General features: G+C 39.9%; 1 protein-coding gene across 3 annotated transcripts in view; it reads left to right on the forward strand.

Moving 5' to 3' along the window:
- tbc1d32 (TBC1 domain family, member 32) overlaps positions 1-24,317 on the forward strand; it is a 61,474-nt gene that overhangs the window by 24,509 nt on the left and 12,648 nt on the right. Inside the window, exons 24-30 of one of the 3 annotated variants that reach the window (XR_012951564.1) lie at positions 3,348-3,470; positions 5,606-5,714; positions 8,491-8,584; positions 8,669-8,794; positions 12,790-12,873; positions 21,289-21,481; positions 23,362-23,440. Coding sequence is in view for 2 of the 3 variants with exons in the window: in XM_076084345.1 (XP_075940460.1) it covers positions 3,348-3,470; positions 5,606-5,714; positions 8,491-8,584; positions 8,669-8,794; positions 12,790-12,873; positions 21,412-21,481; positions 23,362-23,477 (722 nt within the window). In the remaining variant the exon portion in view is untranslated. Of the gene's footprint in view, positions 1-3,347; positions 3,471-5,605; positions 5,715-8,490; positions 8,585-8,668; positions 8,795-12,789; positions 12,874-21,288; positions 21,482-23,361; positions 23,478-24,317 lie in introns of those variants that run through there. The other 2 variants (XM_076084345.1, XM_076084346.1) reach the window with 2 other exon arrangements.

The following is a 24,317-nucleotide window of genomic DNA, read 5'->3' on the forward strand; positions in this document are numbered from 1 at the left end:
GACGTCTCTCTCTCTCTGCTATCGACGGCTCTGAACACATCAAGTATGCGTGCTTGTGCAGAGCTTCACACATTTAAACCTGGTTTGATTTATTTTATTAAGTCTCCACTACAGAGATTATTATGAATATGACCATGTATACTTCAACAATTTACCAGCAATGAGACAAGGAAGGACACACGCACAAAGAAATCTTGTTCATATGCACAAAGTTGGAGCATAAAAGGTGTCGAAAGTCAAATCAAATCAAAGATGAAGTTTGTGTTGCAGAAAGGTCCAGATGGTCTCGGGTCAAGGTGAAACGCGTGATACAAATACGGCTTCGCCTGAAGCATTTAGTCATAGAACTAAAGCCAAGTCTCTGTGGCAGGTCAAAGCGTTATCTCGTCCTCATTTCAGTTCAGTTGTAGTTGTCTCGCCTCCGGAGACAAAGTAAACTCGATAAGAATAGATTCTTAATAAATAAAAGACAATAAATATTTTAGAGTTTTATTCTGTGTCGAAAAACAAGTCGGATGTGAAAGCTCCCTAAGATGGACAACAAAGTGGAAGAGATTTGTTTTAGGCTCTGTAGTGACAGATTAAAAAACTCCCCACAGTGTACTAACGTTTCATGGTGTCGTTGGGGGGGGGGGGGGGGGGGTGCATGCAGTGTTAAGGCCCAAATGAAGCTCCTAATTGATCTTTGCAGATACAATGCCTGTGGGGTTTTCAGTCTGCTGCCTGATGATGTATAGATCATTAAAGCGATTGTTTTCATTCGTAAAGAGCGGTCCAGTTACCAATTTGTCTCTTTTTGATTCATAGAAGCAGAACTTGCAAACTGATTTTACCACTAATTGCCATTTTTCACAGACTTACAGAATGTGATTGCTTCTTATGGCCACATTTCCAGAGATTTTCTTTGGATTAATTGCATTTCACCTCAGGTATGACAAGTCAATCATGCAGCTTGATCTTCAATCATTCTGGCAAGCAGATTACTCTTGGGAGTAATCATCTGTCATCGATAGGTGTTTCAACACAAGATAAGTGACAATGTCAACAACTCCCAAATGAGATGGATTGTAGTTTTTCATGCGTTTCCCTTGGCACAATTTTAAAACTATCGTTTACAATAATGCCTTGCTGGCCACATACCATGCTTGGCCAGTTAGAGGCAAACACAAAAAACACCTACAAGTGTCTGTTGGAGTAGCCAAACACTCACCAAAGAATGTGAATACAATATTTAGTGTTTTTTGTTAATCTTTTCGCCTGACGGTAACATCAGTATCGTTGGGTTTTGGAATGTTGTAATGGATTATTTTTCTATTTTCTGGTTTGTAGATTCAACAATTAATAGAGAAAGTAATTGGCATATTAATTGATTATGAAAATGATAATTGGTCAAATGAAATCTCCTCCAGGCAACACAATTACCAATGCTGTTTTCAAGAGTTTGCCAATGAATTGCTATTCAGAACAGCTTATCATTTTAAAAGATATCTGATTGGAAAGTCAGTCTTCACCCCACTTGACTTGAAGAGCAGCCCATCAGTGAGATCGCAGACTAACTGGAAGCAGGCCTTGTTCCCCATTTCTTAGTTTCAAACAGTGATCGGTCAGAAGGTCTGACAGACTCTCAGCCTCTTGCTGTGCTGCTGTCAGAATGACTGAGTCGAGCTGTCAGTCAAACAGTAGTCGAAGCAACCGCCCAGCACATCAGGAAATGAAGCAGCTGCTTAAAAGGAGAGATGTGTTTCACAAGGACTAACACTAAACAGCATGCAGAGCTTAACACCACCTCTTATATGTCAGTATAAGAACACACGTATACAAACACACTAGTTGAAATCTAGTGTGTTTTTTTTAAAGGTGTAAAAATAACTGTGACATTTATGTTAATTTCATTGGGCATTTGTTGTCTTTTTAAGCCTGATTGTGAAAAATAACTGTTAGCAGTTGTTAATTATGCAGGAAATCAACTTGGACGCATACGTAAAACTGTCTACAAATACAGTAATATCATACTACGCATGTGCAAAGTAACAATATACTAAACAGATACTTCCTAATTTAAAGACATGCGTGACTCTCTGCTCTGTCAGTCTATTAAGTGACTAATGGCTTGTTATGGTTATGCTCTACCTCCATACTTAATTCACAGGTATGAGACTGGTGTTAATCTGATCATCTACTTCCTGGCAAGAAAGCAAATGAGACATTTTTGCAAAATGTGAAAATATTAAACTTTAAAATTTAAACTTAAAGTTCTGTGGCAACTTGAGTATAGATTTGACTGTCAGTCTACCTTCAACATCTTTATTATACATATTTTGATCATATTAACCATATTGTATTCACCGAGGAGAACAACGTTCTCATCTTCTGTCCAGTTTAGCTTCCTTTTTTATTCTCTTTGTTGACCATTTTTGAGAAGCTGGCTAACACAGACAACAATGCTGTCAAGTAACGTTACAGGACGATGATGTGAGTGAAGCGCAACCATGGTAAGTGAAGTGCACACGTGCTGTATTTTGACAGCAACTACAGTGAAAGCCTTAGTCTGAACTCTTAGGCCAGGAGACAACCTAAGAGGCAATGCTCCTAAATAAACCTCTGAGCTCAGGGAAGTTATTTTCACAAGGGACAAACTTATGTTTGAAACTTAAAGTAACCGGACACTAATATTTAAAAGACCAGTTTGATAAATGAGTTGAAGGGGTAGAGAACAGAGCAGGTAGACGAGATGAGAATTGACTAGATTGTTTTGTTTAATGCTGCACACCAGTGACACACACACGATGGGGTCTTTTTGCAAAGCAATTCATTCAGTCTGAATTAAGATGAGCTCTGGTGCTGCTGGGAGGAGGTGGTGGAATGGGAATTTATGTTTTGGGAAATGGGTTACCACCCTTGTTCCCATGGATTTTTATTCCACCAAAAATTGTTACTAATAAAACTGTGACAAGCAATAATGCTGAAGTTTAAAAGATGTTTTCCTCTTTACAGGCGTTGAATCATATAATACACAGAGCTAAAGCAGTGTCCCAGAATGCTGCTTGAGCCTGGTGTCATTACCAGCAACTGAAAATGAACCATGAAGCTTTTCCCCAAAGGGGTTCCTATTTAACAAAGCTTGCAATTGGCTACGCTGTGCTGGTGAATAATTGTGATGACTGATCCAGCACTTGCAGACATACAATACCGGGGGAAATAGACAAACAAAGTCCAAATGGGGTCCTTGTCGACATGGTTCTGCCCTGCTGTACAGTAGTGCTACTACATTGCTGTGTGACCTGCCTGTAAATGCAGTTCTCTCTGTATTTTTGATGTTTTGTTTTGTTTTGTTTCTGTTGCTGCAGACTGCTCAGTGTTCTCTGCTGTAACCTGGACTCCTTTCTGCTGCTGGAGAGCCAGTACAACATCTGCTCCATGCTGCTGAAGAGTCAGAGGGAGAACGTCACGGAGCTGGACGCAGACGATGGGTATGAACCAAACAAGCGCATGGTTAAAAATAAATGGTTGGAAAGTTGTATTATTGTCAATTACTTAAACAATTCTGTCATAATGATATAATTGAAGTTATGAAGTTTTGGATGTAACAGAAGTCAGAAAGTAAGTGAGTAATAAGTGCCTTATTGGTTTTGATCTTGTCATTAGTTGACAATGGAAAGAAATGGAATAAAACCAGCATTATAATTAGATTTAATGTAATAAAGCTAGAAATAAAGAAAGTCTCTCTTCTCACTTAAAGAAATAGTTCCAACATTTTGGGAAATAATTTGCTTTCCTTCCGAGAGTGAGATGAAAGGATGGATATTAATCTCATGTCTGTGCATTAACTATGAAGCCTGAGCCGGTTAGCTTAGCCTAGCATAAAGTCTGAAAGCAAAGTGAAATGGCTAGCCTGCTTAAAGGAGGTTAAAATGACTCCAACCAACGCCTCTAAAGCTCACCAATTTACATATTTGTAAAAGGTCTTTGAAGACAAAACGGGATTCTCACTGTGACGACAAGACCTTGTCATGTTGTTCACTTGCACCCCTTAGAGGTGTTGGTAGGTATATGTTTAAAGTTTGGACAGAGCCAGGTTGGCTGTACTCTCCTTCCTCCAATCTTAATACTGAGCGAGGCTATACTACATCCTTATGTCAGGTCTGTTCTAAACTCACTGACTTTAGCTTGATATTGATCTTCTCATCCAACTAGAACAAGAAAATGAACGAGTATTTCCCAAAACGATTCCTTTAATATGCTTCCTGTACTTGGAAGTTGCCCATATAGCTTTCTAAGAAAGTTAACCTTTCTCCAGAAGAACAGAAGGAGTTTATTTCAAACATTTAGACGTTTCAATAGATTCCACATTGAGTACACTCAACTTGCACACATTCATTCTCTCTCTCTCGTTCAGAAACGGCTTTTTGCTCCTCTGTCTCATCATCCTGACGTGATGCAGCACTTTCAAATTTAATCAATGCTCAGGATGATAAATTGTTTGTTTGTTTGCCTTGTGAACGGAAAAGACAGTGAAAATGCCTTTTCTGAAAGTGGACGTTCAAGAGACCCTCTCGCTTGGTAATGTCTGGCAGAACTGTGGCTATTGGTTATGAATGAAAATGGCCCTGAAATGCCAACTCGCATTGCATGTCTGAGTCCTGGCTCAATTTCTGGAGAATGATAACTTGTTAATTTATTCTCCCATCTCCCTTCTGTGTCCTCTCTTCCCCTCATGCTCCCATTATCATCGCAGACATCATCTTCTCTTCCTCCTCTTCACTCCTGTTCAGTGTTTTTTTTTTTTTTTTACTTTACTTTTTGATTTGTATACGCTACTTTTTGTTGTCACTCATTTTCCCTAATGCTTCTTTTGTGCTTTGACCTTTTAGCTATCAGTAACACACACCATCACCAGAACTACTAAGCAATCTTCACATTTATTTGACCCTGGCAGTTTGAGCTTTGAGTGATATGACTTTTTTTTCCCACAAATAAATGTATGCAAATTACATTTTGTGGCAAACAGGCCATTGGAAAGAGAACTGTGCAAGAAAATAGTCTCCTTTATTATTAAATTCCAGTCCAAATTGCTTCAGCTGTAAGAACTATCCACCAAGGCTGGCACCCTTCGACCCTAAAGTGCTTTTGTAATTGGGCTATTCTATGATCTTATCTAAAATTCGAAGCATTGAAATCCTCCCTCTTTCTTTTCTTACTTGTCTAGCAGTAATGACACAGTCATCCAGAGGCTTCAAACGCTGCACAAAGTCTTTTAGAAGACTTTTCAAAGAAAGTTATACGAGGTTCAATATGTTGGGGAAGTTTCGACGTGTTAGTGAACTGGATGGTATATCAATTAGCATGACCTTGTGTACCAAAAATATTTTAATGTAGAATAAGACGGACATGTATTATATTCTACAACAGGCCCAATGTCCTTTTTCTTTAAATGTATTTCTCATTCTGTCATCTTGCTGACATGCCGCAGCACACAAATCTCAGTGCATGAACGTTTAATACGTTAGGGCCTGAGGCCATTGTAAGTTTTCTTGTTTACTTCTGTTCTTTTGTACCTCTTACACTTCAATTTTTGTCTAATCCCCTTTTTTAAAAACCTTCTCAGGGAGTTAATCATAGACAACTTATCAGTGGAGAGGAATCACGTGCTGGTTCGCGTCGGTGTGGTCGGAGGACCGTCTGAGAGAAAGCTTCCTCCTCGAGCCCTTCAAGAGGTCAGGCTGAGGTCAACCGTAATTTTGTAGACATTTCAGTATCCAAAGACTTTTGATGGGAAAATTCGCCACATTCGACATACATGGATGCCCAATCAGTGTTGACAGTAAGTGTGGTCAATTGAAGCAATAAATTCCTCAGTGAGTGCTGTATTGACCGAGAAAGCAGAGTTTTCTGCTTGCGGAGCTGTGCTGACGGTGCCTACATGTAGCAGGATTTATGTGCAAGCTTCTGACACAGTGTCCCTGCCGGCCATATCCTCCTGCACAGCTTGCAGCCTATAGGCCGCTCTACGCTGCAGTACTTCAGCCGTATACTCTGGCTCTCATAAATGCGGCAGAATATTCATGTCAGCTAAAACGTATCCTCGTCCATAACTCATATTTTTGGGATGCCATTTTTGCTGTTGGAAATCAAGCTAGTTTTCAATACGAGGGAAGAGAACTAGGAAGTTCTGTTTTTGAGCGTCCTCTAGAGCGAACCCCCTGGCTACCCGGATAAAGACGAGGTGAAATAGCCGGTCGTTCTTCCATGCCTACAACTATGGCACCGTTGCAACTTATGGCACCAGATGCAGGAAGATCTGTGGACTCAACTGTCTTGGTCAATAGAGCACGCACTCAGGCATTTATTGCTTCAATCGACTACATTTACCATCGCCGCTGATTGGACAGCCGCGTGTAAATGGTGGCACATTTTCCACTTAACTTTTAGCGTTTGGTAAAATGACGTTTTCCTTCGTATTGTTCGGGAAGACACATTAACACTTCACTACTGATGGCATCTTTGGACAGCTCCACTGATCGATACAAGTCTGCAGCCGGCACATTTATTTACTCAACATGTTTTGGGATAAATTTAAAATATTTAGTTGTTTGTTATGCTGAACGCTAACGGAAAACTAAATTATAAAGAGGTCAAGGAAAGGATATGAGAGACTTCAAAAGAGGAGAGGCGTAAATTAGTTTAGGGAGTGTTTCCTTTGTGTTTCACAAGTCTGTTTTAGTCTTCTCTCCTGTCACCTTTACAGGGACCAGAAAGCTGTTAAATTAGTGCTGATTTTGTGTGAAGTTTACGAAACAAGGAAAATGAATCCACTCTTGGTGAGAAATGAGAAGTGCCATTGTGTTAAAAACAATGGCTATGCCGGCATTTGAAAGTGTCTGTCAGAATATTTACCGCCTACAAGGAGACCGAATGAATGCTATAAGAAACATCTTAAATAATTAATTCAACAATTACATTTGTAAATGGCTAAACTGTTAGATTTCTTGTACCGCTGCATGGGACTAGAATATGCAGAGATGGCTCCACAGACATGGTCATGTTCTAATGCCTTCGTGTCGGCAACGGCCGTGTCCTTCCGTCCTTATGTCCCATTTTTGTGAATTCAATATCTCAGGAACACCTGCAGGGAACAAACGTCCACCTGGACTCAAGGATGAACTATTAGAATTTAGTGGACAAAGGTCAAGGTCACTGTGACCTCCTAAAACATGCTTTTGGACATAAATAATTCATTTGCTATTTATATGAATTCCACACAAATGTCTGATAGGATGAAATGATGACATTTTGGTAAAATATGGATGTAAACTGCATCTCAACTGGTTGGCAGACGTATCCAACCGTGAGGCAGTAATTAGTTAGAGTTTTTGTCTATATTAGTTAGATATACACAAAAAGGGCGCCTTCACTAGTAAACATTATGACCAAAAATGTCATACAGTCACATTGTGTCCTGTGCAAGATTGTAGGTGCCACTCCGCTGTTTACTTCCTACAGTTTTATAATCCTGATGGCTTTCAGTAGTATCAAAGTATCTTTGAATTTGGTTGTATACACTGTACTGTTGTCCACCTAAATAACATAGTTTATGGAAAAACAGCATTTGGACCATAATGGGAGAAGATACAAATATATACGATATAATTGATAGGTAGAAGATTTAAATGATTAAATAAAATGTCTAATTTTGTGATTCTTTGAATATTTTTTTACATACTCTTTTAGGAAAAAAGGCAAAAGTTAAGTACCTCAAATCATGTTGAATGCAACACTACTACCTACAATAGCAGCAGAGTTCTAAAGCTGTATAAGGATTGTATGCAATCATCAGCAACTTACCACCATACAGGGCTCTGTGCATATCCTTCTAATGTCGTTAGAGCAGCACATCACCTGAGAGGCAGACTCGAATACCAGCAGGGATTATTATGAGCCGAGGGCACAGACAATTGGATAAACAGACCTGCTTTCTAAACCCCATAAACATTTACAGCACACTATTTTGGCAAGTCACATGTTGAGCTATAGCTCAGTAGTTGGAGTACTTTTTACAAAGATATGACAAGCGTAATGAATGCTTGACTAAATGGCCGTGGGCTACAAAGGAAGGAAGGGAGGGAGAATGAAAAATAAAGATAGAAAGGAGAAAACAAATGAAACGGCATACACATTTGATAACAGCTGCCAGCTCTGTGCTAAACGATTACTCCTTAATTAATTGATCTACAAGTAACTGTTTAACTGTCCTTCCCTGTTTGAAATGTTTTTAAATTACAAACCAATACTAACAATCCAACATAATGACACATCAATAGCCCAGCAAACTCATAAACAGCCAAAGCATTTATCTACTCAGAGTGGTGCAAAAACAAATCAAAGACAACAATGCAAACATGAGTAATCTTTTATGTTATTTGTAATAATTGCATTAGGGTGTAATGAGGTGTCCAACATGGTCAATCATATTTATTTATCTGCTTATTTCAGGGGGAAGATCCTTACCCCTGGCCCATGTTTTCAAGCTATCCTCCACCTGACTGCTACACTTTGGACCCACCACAGATCCACCATGACTCACAGGGTAAGAGGAACATTGATGTAGTCACCATGGTCAAGGTGCATTATTGTGATTTCTTTATCTATAGGTTTTTTCTCTCCCATACAGACTCTGAGATCGGTACATTTCTGCCATTATCTAAAGACTTAAAGAGCGAGGAGAGCTGGATGGAGATCTGCCGGAGACAGTACTGCAGAGCCATGACCTCCGAACCCAACATCTTAACTGGAAAGGGTGAGCCGAGGTTCACTGGGTAGCTGCAGATGTGCCTTGTATTCTGGACTTTCTACCTTCTAGTAGCACAATGGGAACATGGCGTTCATCTTGATAATATATCTCGGCCAATATTGTCATTTTAAAGAAACTTGCTGATGACTAAGGCATGAGAGTATTACTGGGAATTTACTGACATTTGTTAAAAAGTAAAACATTTAAAAGAAAAAACGTTAATGAATAAAGATTTAAAATTTTATGAAATAAATGTGTCTAGCCACAAAAAATAGATAAACAAGTCATCAAGGGTGCATTCTCTGTTTCTTGATTGTCTATATTTGAGTCTTTGGTTTCAAATCAGGGTAATCGTTTGCACTTTATCAGTTAACAGCTTGCAAGCTAATAACTATCCATAAACTAACACAAACACACAGTGGATGAATTGCATTTATGGACTGCATGCAAGATAAAACTTTTATCGTCTTCATGAAGTCTGAGTCACGCCACGCCCTCACTAATACATAATAATGTTGAGCTGGCCAGGGAACAGATAAACGCGGCTCACCTTTGTAAATCACTGGAACTGCTTTTACGCAAAAGGGAGAATCACAGCTAATTTCAGGGTAATTCTAGTACAATTAAAGCTGCCATTACCACAGTGGCAGACCCTATGTTGTGTAATATAGTTTTTTTTATGGACTGCTTACTAACTTACTTTACTTTGGCGGAGTAAAGCTTATGCATGCGTCTTGGCTATTATGCGTCTTTAACCACCTCCCGTGATGGTTTAGTCTACCCAAGATGCATGAAGTGAGTAAAAAGGGGTTCTTTGTTTTTGTCATAACTCACAGTAACGGACAGTAATCAACATGAGGTTCAGAAGACCTACAATGTTTTGTAGGAAGTCATACACTTTCAAATCACTTAAAATCAGCTGTGAGGATTTGGTGTACAATACATGTTGCACAATGACGGCAAACGGCACCAGTAAAGTGTTCTACACTGAGCCAGAGGAATAACAACATATGGGTCGTACTGTGTGTCCAATGTCGTCTTCAGAATAGTGCTGGTCAGTGAGTCAGTTGTGTCCAGGCATCGTTTTACCAAAGGCCAGACATACAAGTGATATGTGTAGCCATTGAAACAATGTGGTTTTCCACGCGCAAATTTGTATTTTGTATATTCGTATAGTGAGCACCTCCATGTGTTCATAATGTATACAAAGCCAGCTAAGTGGGGGGGGGGGGGGGGAAGAAATGTCACCTTTTAAAACATTTGTTTCCAAATAGCTCCTTTATAACGTTTCATATGCAAATGTGTTCATGAGTAAAGAAATAACGATGAGACAATCAAAAGAATAACTCCATATGATACATTGGATTCTCTGAATGTAACTACGTTATCTGCTGATGTCTTCCATTGTGCTACAGGTGCACCACACACACACCTCGCCACCAAGATAACACAGATCTGATGCCCTTAAACCTTTTAAGAACTCCTCATCACTGGCATTGACAGTTGCTATGAAATGACACTGAAGCTGACTTTTCTTACGTAGGAGTAATTGGCTGTGATTCAAGGAGCAATGAAATGCATTCAAAATGAAGGAGGGCTGACAATCTTGTCATTAATGCATGCACTGTACAGTGATTGCTTCCTTTCATCAGCACACTGTTGAACTCGGCCTGTGAAAGCATCCGCTCTCGGCTCTGCGGCGCTCATTTCAGCGCTTTTCACTGGAAGACCATGATCAAGATTTATCATCTTTTAAGCTTCCCTCTGCTGCAGAAGTGCTATTTTATTTGGCACACCTTTAACAGTCATTCAACTTTTTAAGAAGCGTTCAATGAAAGAAATTGTCTCCTTTTAAATCTATTAAAATAAAAATTAACCAACGTCCTATACAATTTAGGGAACATTACTTATGTCTAAGTCTGTATTTAAAGACGCTGTGATTATCACTTGTGTCTTGAAGGGCTTCTACACAGCTCTAAGACGAAGATGATTAAGTATACTATCTCTTCATCTGAACACTCATGATTAGAACTGTTTGCATGTTCAATACCTCGCTATCTTGTCAGCGTATTGACTGCTCAATTGGTCTCCCTCAACAGCATGTCAATGAGATGCCTTCACTTATGCTCATAGTCGCTGGGTTGTATTGTGATGATTATGTCTTCTTATCTGGCTCCACTGCTGTGTATACAAAACAAATATAAGAAAATACAGCTGTTTTTACAGAAGCTTTCACCGTTGCATGAATACGCAGTTGCATGAACTTGTTTTTATGTTGACTTATAACAAGTAATGGAGGCGAAAGACAGAATCTGAGAAGAGCTTTGCCAACACAAAGCAGGGTCAATTTAAAACTGTTTCAACATAAAGCCCATTCTATGATCACATATGTAAAATCGTTGACTGTCATTGTAGGATGAATGCTTTTTTTTTTAACACATTAGTGTTTCATGAAATGGCTTCCCTTCCCCTGGTGCCACTTGAGAAGGGTCCTTTTCAAATACAGAACCAGAGAAGACTCGGCTTTGTTAAATGAGGCTGAGTAGGAGGTGGCTATCAATGAGTACATCAAAATGCATTGAAATAGATTCAATTAGTTCAATGCAGTACTTCAAATGGACCTGAAGTGGTGCTGTTACTTTAAATAGCATTTTAGTTCTTGAACTGGCAAGTTTAGGAGTTCATTAATATTCATATCAAGTAGGGTGGACTGAATATTAACACCTTTATACTTATTATTATATAACTGAAAACTGCAGCCTCCAAAATGACCTTAAAGTAAAACAGTTTGGGTTTATTGCAGGGCTTTAGATCACATGAGTATATAAAATATATCACCAGTAGGCTTTGCTAATGTTCACATACAACATATTTATACTTTTTACATTACATTACAATAAGGGATTCTTGGAGACTTTAAAGGAGGTAATAAGTTCCTGTGGAAAAGAATATGTATTATTTTCAAGAGATACTGTGAAGAAAAACATACATTTTAAATGCCACTCAATTCACACGTGTATTAATATAATGGTAAAGAAGTGCACCTGCAAATATGTGGCACTTGTGTTAAGTGAACATTTGAATGGCCTCTTCTAGATCTACTGTGGTACTACTGGATTGTACTTCATTTGTAAGCCACTGAGGAGAATATCATTTCCCAAATGATTAAATGTAAAATTGTACAGTATATATGACAATGTTTGGTGTTCGGTTCAGTAGGATATGGGAAACTTTTATCGGACAGTAAATAATTGCAGCGTAATCAAAGTAAAGGGAAATGAATGCAAGTATTAAGTTAAGTTAGTGATGCAGCTGTGAAAAAACAGCTGCCGAGAATGTAAGCAGCTTTCAGAGGAAAACCTTTTCTGTGTGAATTTTCCTGCTGTTCACTGCACTACATTTCATTCAAATACTCTGTTTTATGATCTGTATTACTTTTACAAGAGGCCTCATCACCAAGGGTTTCCCTCTAATTCCCACAGTTAGATCCTCAGTGACTGTGGGTGGGTTTGCACAGCTGTGCGATACGACACTAAAAGCAATGTAGTCATTGGATACGAGCGGATGCACATTTACATAGTGTCGTGATGGTATTATTGTACACGTGTTTCTGCAGCTGAACCGTGATCTTCTGTGTTAGACATCTATCTCTTTAGAGTTAATCCTGCTTCATTTCTGAACTATATATATATATATATATATAACTATGGGACTTGTTTTGGCCTTTCTTTTATGCCAATGACTCAGTGATTGCTACATTAAACATGCATACTGTGGCTCACAGGAAATGTGTTTTTCCAGACCACTCAGACTGTAACAAGGCTGCTTACTGTAGTGGTTTATATAACCGGATATTATCCACATTCTATAAATAGTTGGAAGTAAAGGATCGGATGTATTTGAATTTGTAAATTGGGTTTTCTGTGAACTCGAGATGTATTGAGGCTGTACTAGCATACATTTTGTTTACGTGTCTGGCTTTTTCTTTTCTTTCTGCCCAGTGCTGGCTGACCTTCTGGAGAAGGTTGCGGCCCATCTATCCAACTCTGCCGCAGAGTGCTTCTTCACTCCAGCTCAGTGCAAAGGTCAGTGTGAGAAGAGCAATACATTGACCATTTAGTCAAAGTAAAATGAATGAAGGGTACTCTGTGGAGCAGTGAAGTAAGCCATGAGCTTTGTACATGGGACATCAATCTGTTTACTTAGTTTCTGGGGTATGAAAATGCACCCATTTGGTAACACTTTCTATGATGCCCACGTCTATAATGCATTGTAAACACATCTGCTTCAATCTGCTTATAGCACTGTATAATCATAGTTTCAGCGGGGGGAAGAGAACTGTTGACCTTCATTGGAGTAATTATGAAGCTGTCGAAAGAACACTTTGAGGATCTGCTGAATCTGACTGGCATGCTCGACACAAAGTTGGTGTGTTTGACCTCTGGTGAAAGTCACTATAGGCAAAGAGCTCAACAGTGCCAGGGCACCAGGAGACACAAGGAGGGACACAAACGAACAGATAACAGGACTATAAACAAGAGAGATGCAAGTGTGGTGTAAAAGTGTCGAGTGTATTTAAATAAGAACCTAGAAGGGATGTGTGGGGGAGTGACTGGTAGGAAATTGTTCTGGGGATGACAGAGTCAGTGGGGGACCCGGCTCTGTTAATGAGCCCGACTGCGGACGGGAAGAAACTGTTCACGTGTCGTGAGGTCTTGGTCCTGATGGACCTCCTGCCAGATGGAAGGGGCATGAACAGTTTCTGTCCAGGGTGAGAGGGGTCGGCTACAATCCTTCTTGCTCGCTTCAGGGTCCTTGCAGCGAACAAGTCCTGGAGGGACGGCAGATTGCAGCCAATCACCCTCTCGGCAGAGCGAATGATGCGCTGCAGTCTGCCCTTGTCCTTGGCAGTGGCTGCAGCGTACCAGACCGTGATGGAGGAGCAGAGGATGGACTCAATGATGGCTGTGTAGAAGTGCACCATCATTGTCTTTGGCAGGTTGAATTTCTTCAGCTGCTAAGATATGGAATAGGGCCAAAATATCTGATCTGATCAATTCTGTAGTTACATTTGACGAGTAAATAACGTCAGTTAGGTTGGCGTGATCGGATATTTCATTATAAACTATGAATATGACTTAATCTGAAACGGATATTTCTCGATGTTTACATTTGCAACAGATACACCTTTTGTGACATTGACTTCCTGTTTACTTAGCAAATTGCCCTTCATTGGACAGCACTACAGATGTTTCCTAGCAACAGATTTACACATTTTAAATCCATACTATCTAAAACATTTCTGAAGTTGCAACCCGATTTGATAAATCACTGTTTTGAATGGTAAAGCTGGTAAAACTAGGAGTGGATGGGAGTTATCTTGAGACGTTGAAGGCTCTGAATATTGTTGAGGTGTCGTGGTTGACACACCTCTTCCATGTTGTCCCTGTGGGCTGGCATACGGGTAAAGAAGTGGAGAAATTCTTCCTCCTTTTTAGAGCAGTGTTTTACCCCAGGTCATAATGTGTTATGTTTCCCATATCAAACGCGTAAATGATTTCAGTAGGTTGGCTTGTTTTGTAGCCGTTGGGCTAAACAACTTGATCAGACTGATGGCAGCTAGAAAGAAAAGCTGTTAATTAGTGAATACCCAGAAAATCTTGCATACTGAAGCACTAATTGCATATCTCAGTCTTATTTTACATGTTTTTACAAGATAGTTATAAACAGATGGTAACATCATGCCCTTCACCCACAAAACTTTTTGTTGTTAACTATAACAGCAAGTAGTGAGCCGCTTGTATTGCTTCTAACATGCAGCAACAAATGCCTTCCCTATGACACTCAGCAAGTGTGCCCTGAATAAATGGAACTAGTCCTTTATGTTTAAACAAGTTAAACTGCTATATTAGTGTAAATAATCACAGCTTTAAAATATACAGTAGGCTACTGTATGTTTTAAATCAATTCATCACTGGAGATAATGAACATTGCTTTGGAATTAAATCAACAGTGCTTCATACCTCTGCTCAAATAATGTCTTGATGTCTGTGCAATCATCTGGCACTGATTAGTAATATTACCATTATTATGATAATGCGACTGCTTTAAGCGCTGGAGGGGATGAACCCAAGTGCAGAGATCAGAAAGAGAGTCAAGGACAATTTTAAAGCATTTACTGTTGAGCAAAAAGACAAAGAGGTTTACAGCAACACAAACTACACCAAAGAGCAGAAGGGGAGAAAATAATTGAACACTATGATGACTGGAGATAAAATAAGCAAATCATGTGCTCAGCTGGTTTCTCCCTGACTCATGTACAGTATATATATTATCCCCATAATAAATCGGTAAGAATCAGTGACAAAGGCCAACACCCACTGGAAACGTGTTTGACTTTTTGCTGAGTATCTGGACAGAGCTCTCACAAAGCCTGTGTATAAGAAGTGGACATAGTCATCGTAATGTCACCCATTGGTTTGTGGATGGACGTTTTGAAGCCTCGAGTAAGGCAATTTTGCCGTCGCCATGTTGTTGTTTTTCGCAACGAGTGAACGGAAGTTTGTGATCTGTCAGTCACAGTAAGCCCGCCCTAAAGCATACTCCGCTTTATGGTCTATTTGACTTTAAAGGGGATCATAATTTACTAAATGAACATCATGCTGTATTGATGAAGACTTGAAACTAGAGATTGAGACCACAAACTATTATTTGATAAATAAATCAAGTGAGAAGCCTGAGCTCTCACTTTGGTTGTAAATGGTTTGTAGCTACGACCCAAGTACCCCATTTTCCTGCAGTACTCCCCACCGGACTCCACGGGGGACACGGTCATAAGCATTATCCAAGTCCACAAAACACACGTAGACTGGATGAGCAAACTCCCATTGCCCCTCCAACAGCCCTGCCAGGGTACAGAGCTGGTCCACTAGGCCACAGCTAGGACAGAATCCGCATTGCTCCTCCTTAATCTGAGGTTCGACAATCGGTCAGAGCCGCCTTTCCAGCACCCTAGATTCAACTTTCCCGGGTAGGCTGAGCAGTGTGATAACCCGATATTTGTAAAAGTGGGAGTGAACAACTGAAATAACATGAACAGTATATTAGCTATACAGAAGAATAAATAGTTGCAAGGCAGCGCAAGATGCAAATACAAACAAACGTTTTAAACCTGAATTTAACAGAGCTTAGATGGAGCAGACCTCAAAGTTGTGACGAAGTTTGTTTCAAATCTGAAGTACACCATGAAACAATAGAACAGTCACCGAATCATCTACAGTATTCCTTCAATGTGTCTGGTTGTATTTGGACAATGTGAACACTGTTGCAAACCAGTGAACAGGGCTGAATCATGGCAATATTGGGATTTCAAATTCATGTTTTGCCCTCGTCAGGTATCTAATTAGTTGAATCGGATATTCCTGTCAACTTATTTTATCCACAAACAGGTTCTCAGTTAATTTTCTAGATTAACGTATACCATCTCCTGATACATATCCATAACATTACATAAACCAGTCCTAGTTGTAGTTAACTGCAACATTATGTTGCACAAGGCAATAGAATTGTTGCTATAGTTGTAGTTTGCTCTGTACACCCGACTTATGTAGAATGACAGGTGAACTGTAGGCTTGAGCTATGTTTCCTGTTTGAAATGTAAATGGTAAGCTTAAAAAAACATTTTGCCTGGTCATGGTATATTAGTATTAGCTATAATGCAGGTTTTTGAAATAGTGTCTAGAATTTGGTGTGTGTGTGTGTGTGTGTGTGTGTGTGTGTGTGTGTGTGTGTGTGTGTGTGTGTGTGTGTGTGTGTGTGTGTGTGTGTGTGTGTGTGTGTGTGTGTGTGTGTGTGTGTGTGTGTGTGTGTGTGTGTGTGTGTGTGTGTGTGTGTGACAAATGTCCCTGAGCTACCGAAGAAGAGCAGATACTGCATGAGAGTAATAGAATTCGTTAGCCAATCCTTTGTCACAAGACTAATAAAAGACAGCGTGGGTCTATGTTTCTGAAATACAGTCTAAATCTAACTATCTAAAACAACTCAAGGATCATTGTCTGTCCGACTGTGTTCTCTGCACATCCCGAGAACCGCTCATCTGATCTACACACAAACCCAAGGGAGTGCTTTGTCAAATTTGGTGCAATTTGGACACCCGACACGGCCAATATCAATTACATTTGAATAAACAAGTATACAGTGCTGTGTGCAGGAGCAGGGCTGCAGGGCTCTGCGCTCCAGCATGTCGTCCGCAGCGGGCAAACAGCGACTCATTGACTGCAGTTCACTTTGGCTGCTGGATGCTGGATATAGCGCGCTAACGTTACATGAATGCTGGTTAACTTTACAGCCACTCTTTACTTCTCTTGTAGTCATCGAGCATGAGCGGATAGCCTACAGGAACAGCACCACTCTGCCATTGCAACTCCAATTTTGAAAGTTTTTGCCATAATAATTTATGACACTACATTGCTGTCTGCAAAATAACTCCACTAGACCCGGCCTTGGCCAGTTTCAAGCCTCTTTCAAGCATACTACTGCATACCAAATACTCAATCAGTATGTACTGCATACTGCCAACTAAATGAACGATTAAGTAGGATTTTACAAGCAGACTATTCACACTGAAGTACGCAGCACTAACAAACTAAATTGATAATCTGACTAATAAATAAACGATTGCACCCTGTGCAGCAGCGAGGGCGAGTTTCAGGGATTTGCCCCCCCCCCCCCCGTGGACCTTTACAGGCGTCATTAGCGTCATCAGCTGCAATGTAATTATTTTCCTCACCCTCAATGTACATCCACTAAAAGAGTTTGTTTTTGCCCCTGACAGGCTCAGATTGTTAAATTGTCAGATTGTAAAAATACAGAGAACTATAATGTTTTTCTTTCACTTGATCTGATCTGCTTGTTATTGTGTCTAAACAAGTCTCGCTCAAGGAGAAGGTTCCTTGTAAAATCTCATGAGAGGGTTAGGCCTCATCCACATTGTCGAAATCAGCTAGATATTCAGCCATTTCATTAAAAATGCATCTACTGGACTCTAACACAACAAACTCTTCCTGGCACTCCTCTCACCAACTCTCACTCACATTTCTGCTGTTGTCTTCTGGCAACAAGTCACGTGACACAAAACCAAACCGACCAGATCAAATGAAAGTTAAAGAAAAAATTTCTCTGTGGGGTCCTACCCGTAATGTTCTGAGACACTTTTAATACCAATCTGACCTGTCGGTAGCAAAAACAAGCACATTTAGAGGAGGTACATTGACGGTGAGCAATTGCCCGAAGAATTACATTGCAGCTTGTTTAACGACTGCCGGCTGCGGTGCTCCCGCTCAGTACTGGACCAATTTATTAAAATTGTTCCTCACGTACACACAAAAACCTGGGAAAATAGGGTCCGGGTTGAAAATTACAAAAGTTAACCTTTAAACACCGATTTAAGCAGAGCACAGAATAACTTCAGCAGATGAAGTGTATCAAACTCATGCACAGCGAAGTGACAAAAAGCAAATCATACTTTGAGTGGAGCGGACTTTAATGGACTTAGATGAAATGCAATGCAATGTATCATTTAACAGAAATGCGTCAGTAGTTTTTGGAAAGACGGAACAAAATAACAGCAAGTAAACAATACACTCTTCAGTCTTTTAAGTCTCATCTGAGCAGTTGGTTTTGCTCAGACATGTTTCAACTTGGCAGAAAATCCTTTAGTCAGTGCAGTTGCATAGAAGCTGTATAAAATCTGTGACACCCTGAAATCCGTTTGGCACCCTCTGCTCCAGCATCAGACCAACAATCTGTTATGAAATTGTCATATTAACCTACGTCTCTGCATCTCTTCCTTGCTTTAAAATGGTTATTTGGTGTACTTTCTACTTCATACACACACGCTGCTATCCCATCTCTCCCCTCTAATATTCCTCCCACCTGATAGCCTCTGAGGAGACCCGACAGCTGTCGTGGCTCTCGGTGAATTCTGCAATCTGCCAGTCACATTTGTGTGAGAGAGTGTAAACGTGTGTGTGTATAGCAGGGGTAACGGGTGGTAGTGGCCTCCTCCTTAGTGTTTGATCGACATGGACTACAGTCTCAGCCACTCTGCCCTACTTGGGTGCTCCCATTGTATGGAGAGAGCCGACTCATTTGGCAGGTATTAACCTTTGTCAGTTCACTGTTCTGAGTTGCATCTCCTCACCCTCCATGGCCGGACTCCTGAAGGCAGCTGTCAAGCAATCTCATTACTTTAGCTGCCTGTTGAAATCGGATGGCAGGAAACAAAGGGAGAGCACCTTTTTATGTGACTGTTACATCTTAATAGCTCAGGCGGAGATCTACACTTTCTCAAATTAATCCTCATTTCAATAGATTTCTTACCACATTCTGCTTTTGGTTAAATCACCTTCTTTTCTCTATTTTAGCCAATCGCAGAGCAAAAATACCTGAAAACCACAAGTCCGTTCAATTCAACTTTATTGCCAGTATATTTGCATACAAGGAACTATAATGTTGTCATTCCACCAGTCATGTTGCAGTTCACATCCACATCTGTCCAAAGTGTGATCACCACTTAATTTTATCCTATGAGACATTTGTGTGAAATTGTCCTAATTAGCATATGAATTATTGAGTTATGGCCCAAACCGTGGTTTGTGAGGTCACAGGTCAGTTCATCCTTCCTGAGATATCGTGTTCATTAAGAGGCATTAGCAACACGGTCATTTTCAAAAGGGGAGTAATATTGTGCATGATGTGTTTTTATTGACGGCACTGGAACATTTTGTTACATTGGTTCAATGTGCAAGGAGTAGTGTGAATATGTTTTACGTCGTATATTAGAGATTTGAGATCAGTCTGGTCATGGATATACTTAGTGGCCTGTAGAGCCTCCTCAAAGACAGAGTGTTGAAAAGGTTGTACATCGATAATTTTGAGATACCTGTACTCGTGTATTTCCATTTTATGAAACTTTATACTTCTCCTTCACTATTTTTCTCAGGGAAATATTGTTTGAAAGCTGTAGTTACTGTAGATTTCAGACTTGGATATTACATAAGAAATGCATGATAAGCTTAGAAAATACAATGTATTGTTGGAGATGTAACCAGTGGTTCCAAACCGGTTCGGCTTGTCACTTCTTAAAAAATATAGGTTATCGTTTCAAGCTTCACTTTTTAGCTTGTTCTGAAGATTTAACCTTGACACCTCTTTCTTAATTCCACATTTATTTTTCAGACCGCACACGTTTGCCTCCTTGTACACGTGTGTTCATCTTACATTGTTACACCTAATGTCAACGATGCAATTCAGGTGCCATCTTTCAACTTTTGGTCTTTGTAACAAAAGTTTAAATGGTTGTGATTATAGTTATCACAAACTCTAAAGTAGTGCTGTAAGGAAGGGAGCAGAGAGGAACTGGGGGGGGGGGGGGGGGAATAAATACAACAAGAGAGCATTCATCTCCATTAGACAGTAATTGCCATCAGCAAGAGTTTTTTTGAGATGTTAATATGTGATGAGAGAAGGATGAGAGAGAAAATACAGCATTAGTTGTTCTGGCACTGCTTCGTGCCTCTGTCACCAGCTATTTTCTATCAATTAATACAAGATTTGATGGCCTGTCATTCATCCACATTGCTCAGCTCCGATTTTTCAACGGTAACAATGCTGAATTATCACTTCGATATGTCGATTACAGCGACCATATTAGCATTTCCCTTTCATTGTTCTGCACTATTAGTCTGTAAATTGGATTTGAAGTTTTCCCTGCCACTAATGCTGTCTGGATAATACTTTTTCTATTAATTATCAAAATCTACTCATCATCTTCCCACAAACTGTCTGAAGCAGGGGATCCATTAGCACAAATGTAATAATATTCCTTTTCCCCAAAGCCAGGAACCAGTGGAAACATCTTTCAAAACAAAATATCAGGCCTCCCGCAGTTATTGCTTTATTCATCGCTCTCCCTTCACAATTACTACTGTAACTCCAAAAACTAATATATTTTTATGATTCTGCACACTTAATGGGGCTAACTAAGAGCCCATGAGAGCAGCTGGTAAGACTGATAGCTCACCGATCTGTACAAAGCTGTGGCATGTGGATCTAAAGCTGCCCTGCTGCAGTATTTTCAGCTGCTGTAGTATCTCGCTCCACACATGAAGATAAAGTCCCGAGATAAAGGGCTTTCTCACAGGGGCCAACATTTCATGCTGTAGTTTCTTCCAAATGTCCAACCCACTCCTAAAATCATGAGTTATGACTCCACTGCTGTAAACCATCGAAATGCTGCAGTGAAATTACCCGTGGCTGACTGATAGTGGAATTACCCAAGTCACCTTGATGCCATGCTGCCTCACAAACATCACAATTAAATGGCAAACAACCACTGTAAAACTGCCAACTATGAAATTACCCAGACACAACATCACATCCGTAGTGCTTTGTAAAGTAGCAAGTCATGATACCTTCTCATGTTTTTCAATTCTCTGCAGTCGCAACGTTAGTGATGACTAGGGAGTGTTGTTCCTCCAAAAAACTTCAGCCATATCCCCTTCTCTGCCTGTTGCCTTGCCTGGCAACAACCACATCTCCTTTTTGATTGCCGTGTTTTACAGCAGAGGAGAAGAGTGTAAAGAGTGCTGTATTATCATCTGTGGAGCAGCTGGGAATCGACACCTGTGTCAGGTATGTACAGCTAACTGTTTTTTCTATAGCTCATAAACCTGCATTTAATTAGACCGTATTCTGGCAGCAGCAACCTAGATAGGAAGGAGAACCCTGCTGTGTACAAGCACTCCCTGAACCGCACGCTTCATATCAGTAACTGCAGATTAAGAAAATACCCCTAAAGACTTGGATTCTGCTCAAGAAGGTGCATTTACCCCAGTTTGATACTGGAGAAAAACCCATTTCACTCCACTTTATGCTACTGTGTTACCACCAACTATCTGCTGCAAGTCATTTTAAAACCTTTCCCTAAATTCAGAGCTCCCAGCAATGCTCCAACATTAACCAATATTCAAACTACCTCTAAAACTTCCACTACAGTTCACTTCAATCATGAACTTACAGCAAGCAATTTCCCTCTGACACCAGAGCTCTCTTCCCCAACACGGCACATAAGATTCAGCCTACCACCTTATTTTTACCTTTCTATAACTAAACTGCATTCTCAATTACGTTTCATGGGAAATGTATTTGATCCTGGATTACGGTCGCAGTTTTAAATATGTGGTTAATATTGTAAATTTAAACAAAAATAAAAATGCAACAAAACTACTTAAACTAAAACATTGTGGTTTAATTAAATTACGTACGTATATTAAGGCAATGTTGACTTTTGGTTTCAGGCCTTTTAAAGTCCTGTGTCGACCCACCTGTTCACCGTGACCTTCTTTCTACGCAGACTATGTGATTACAAGTTTTTAATCTTTTGTAATCCAGAAGAAAATATGTTTCCCTCAAAACGTAATTGACAATGCAGTTTTGTGTGTTGATGTTTTTTTGTGCATTCACATCGTTTATGCATCTGGCCCCAGGTTTTGGTTTCAATGCCTCAGTCACAGAGGAAAGGGGTCCGTTCTCTTTGGAGCTGAAAATGTGCGCCTAAAGATTAAAAAATAAAAGTTAGAGAAAGCCAACGCTGAAAAGTAATTAATAATAATAATTCTTTCGACGGACTGAATTGATTGAAATGGAGTGCAACAACAAGGTTAACAGGTAATAATTAGCTGTTTCCTGATTCAGTAGCCCCCTTGTGGGCTGTGTGAAGACCACAGCTCACAAAGGTGTGTCCCTCAGAGGAACAAATAGCCACCTGTCCACACTTTATTTTTTTTACATAAGAGATGTATGCTGCTGTGTACAGAGAAATAATAGTATCCTCCTCTACTCCTACCAGCAGAGCATTAGACCCCCACACCTGTGTAAGGGTTCTCCTGCTGTTCTGTTCTCACTCAAACGATGCAGCCAGTGTGCACTATTTGGTCTGCTCTTTATTGTCCCATTAGTAGATCCTCTGACTTGTGTTATAGTTCTCACACTGCTGTTTTTTTGTCCTTAAAGAACACCCTACTGCAATATTACATAGTGGATATATACTGTATAACTCATTGTTCGAAACCTCTCCAGAAGGGAGCTTTAGATAAAAACATGTTCAGAACTGAGTGCCATGTTTACATTTTCTGTATCAACAGAAACACAGTCTGTGAACGCTCCCTCAAAGAGCACCGTGTCTTAAAGGAATACAAGTAGTTTGACATGAATTTAGAATTAAGCCTAGATTCAGAAGTGTCAGACTTGCAGAGTTCAAACTGACCACATTAAGATTGTTGAATTGAATTTTGAGGAGTACTTTAGTGTATTTCGTTGTCTCTTTATTATTAATCTCCCGTTGTGTTGTGTGACTTTAAGTATAAGAAGGGGGTTCATAGAAAGATCCGATACCGAACACAGGATTTTGGTTTGTAAGATCATATTTGACAGTGGTAAAATACCAAATATTCACTAAAACTGTGTGACACACAAACATGTTGAGGATTGATTCTGTTGTCTTTTATCCACAGGTACGGCAGCTACCTCAAGCTACTGACAGACGATGCTGTGAATGACCTGACTCTGCTAATGCAGCATATTAACATCGTCTTGTCCACACAGAGAGTCAAAAGTGCTTCAGAGCTAAGTATCCTTTACAGACTCCACATCTGGACTTATGAAGAGTAGGTAGACTGTGACTGTAAGGTATTCTGTCATTTTGCACATTTTCTTGGGCTACACAATTCAAATACATTAATATGCAATTTGCGTCCAAAAATGTTGATTGGGGTCCCACCATAACCTTCAAATTGTTGAGTTCATAAATTAAAAATATTTGGAAAGTGACTTCAACAATTAATATCTAAAGATGAACCATCCCAAATAAATGAATACATTTACATAAGAAGAAGTGATGCTTTATACAGCTACAGTAGATGCATGCGAATACACATTAACACATACATGCTGACTTATCTATAAAAACATGCACAAATGTTGACATCATTTTATATCCAACATCTTTTTACTCATTCAACGTGTGTGTGTGTGTGTGTGTGTGTGTGTGTGTGTGTGTGTGTGTGTGTGTGTGTGTGTGTGTGTGTGTGTGTGTGTGTGTGTGTGTGTGTGTGTGTGTGTGTGTGTGTGTGTGTGTGTGTGTGTGTGTGTGTGTGTGTGTGTGTGCGCGCGCACACAGTGACAGGTTAGATTAATAACTTCCCCCCGTCTCACTGTGAGAGGGACAACGAACTGATAGTGTCCATCTCTGCCTGATCAACACAATACAGATTATATTTCTCAGTTCAGCCTCCTTTTGTGCTGGATAGCAGCTGATAGGCCTTCTCTCTACTTCAGAAAGTTTCCTTTTCTACGTGGAAAATTGAACATGAAGACACTGAGTAGAGTCTTCCCAAATCTAAAGGAGATTGACAGAGGTGTGCGTCTTTGGCCCCTTTTTTCTAAAATCAACAATTAGCTCCTTGGTTCT

The sequence above is a fragment of the Anarhichas minor genome, unplaced genomic scaffold, assembly GCF_050575085.1.
Source record: "Anarhichas minor isolate MPS153535 unplaced genomic scaffold, ASM5057508v1 ptg000136l, whole genome shotgun sequence".
NCBI lineage: Eukaryota > Metazoa > Chordata > Actinopteri > Perciformes > Anarhichadidae > Anarhichas > Anarhichas minor.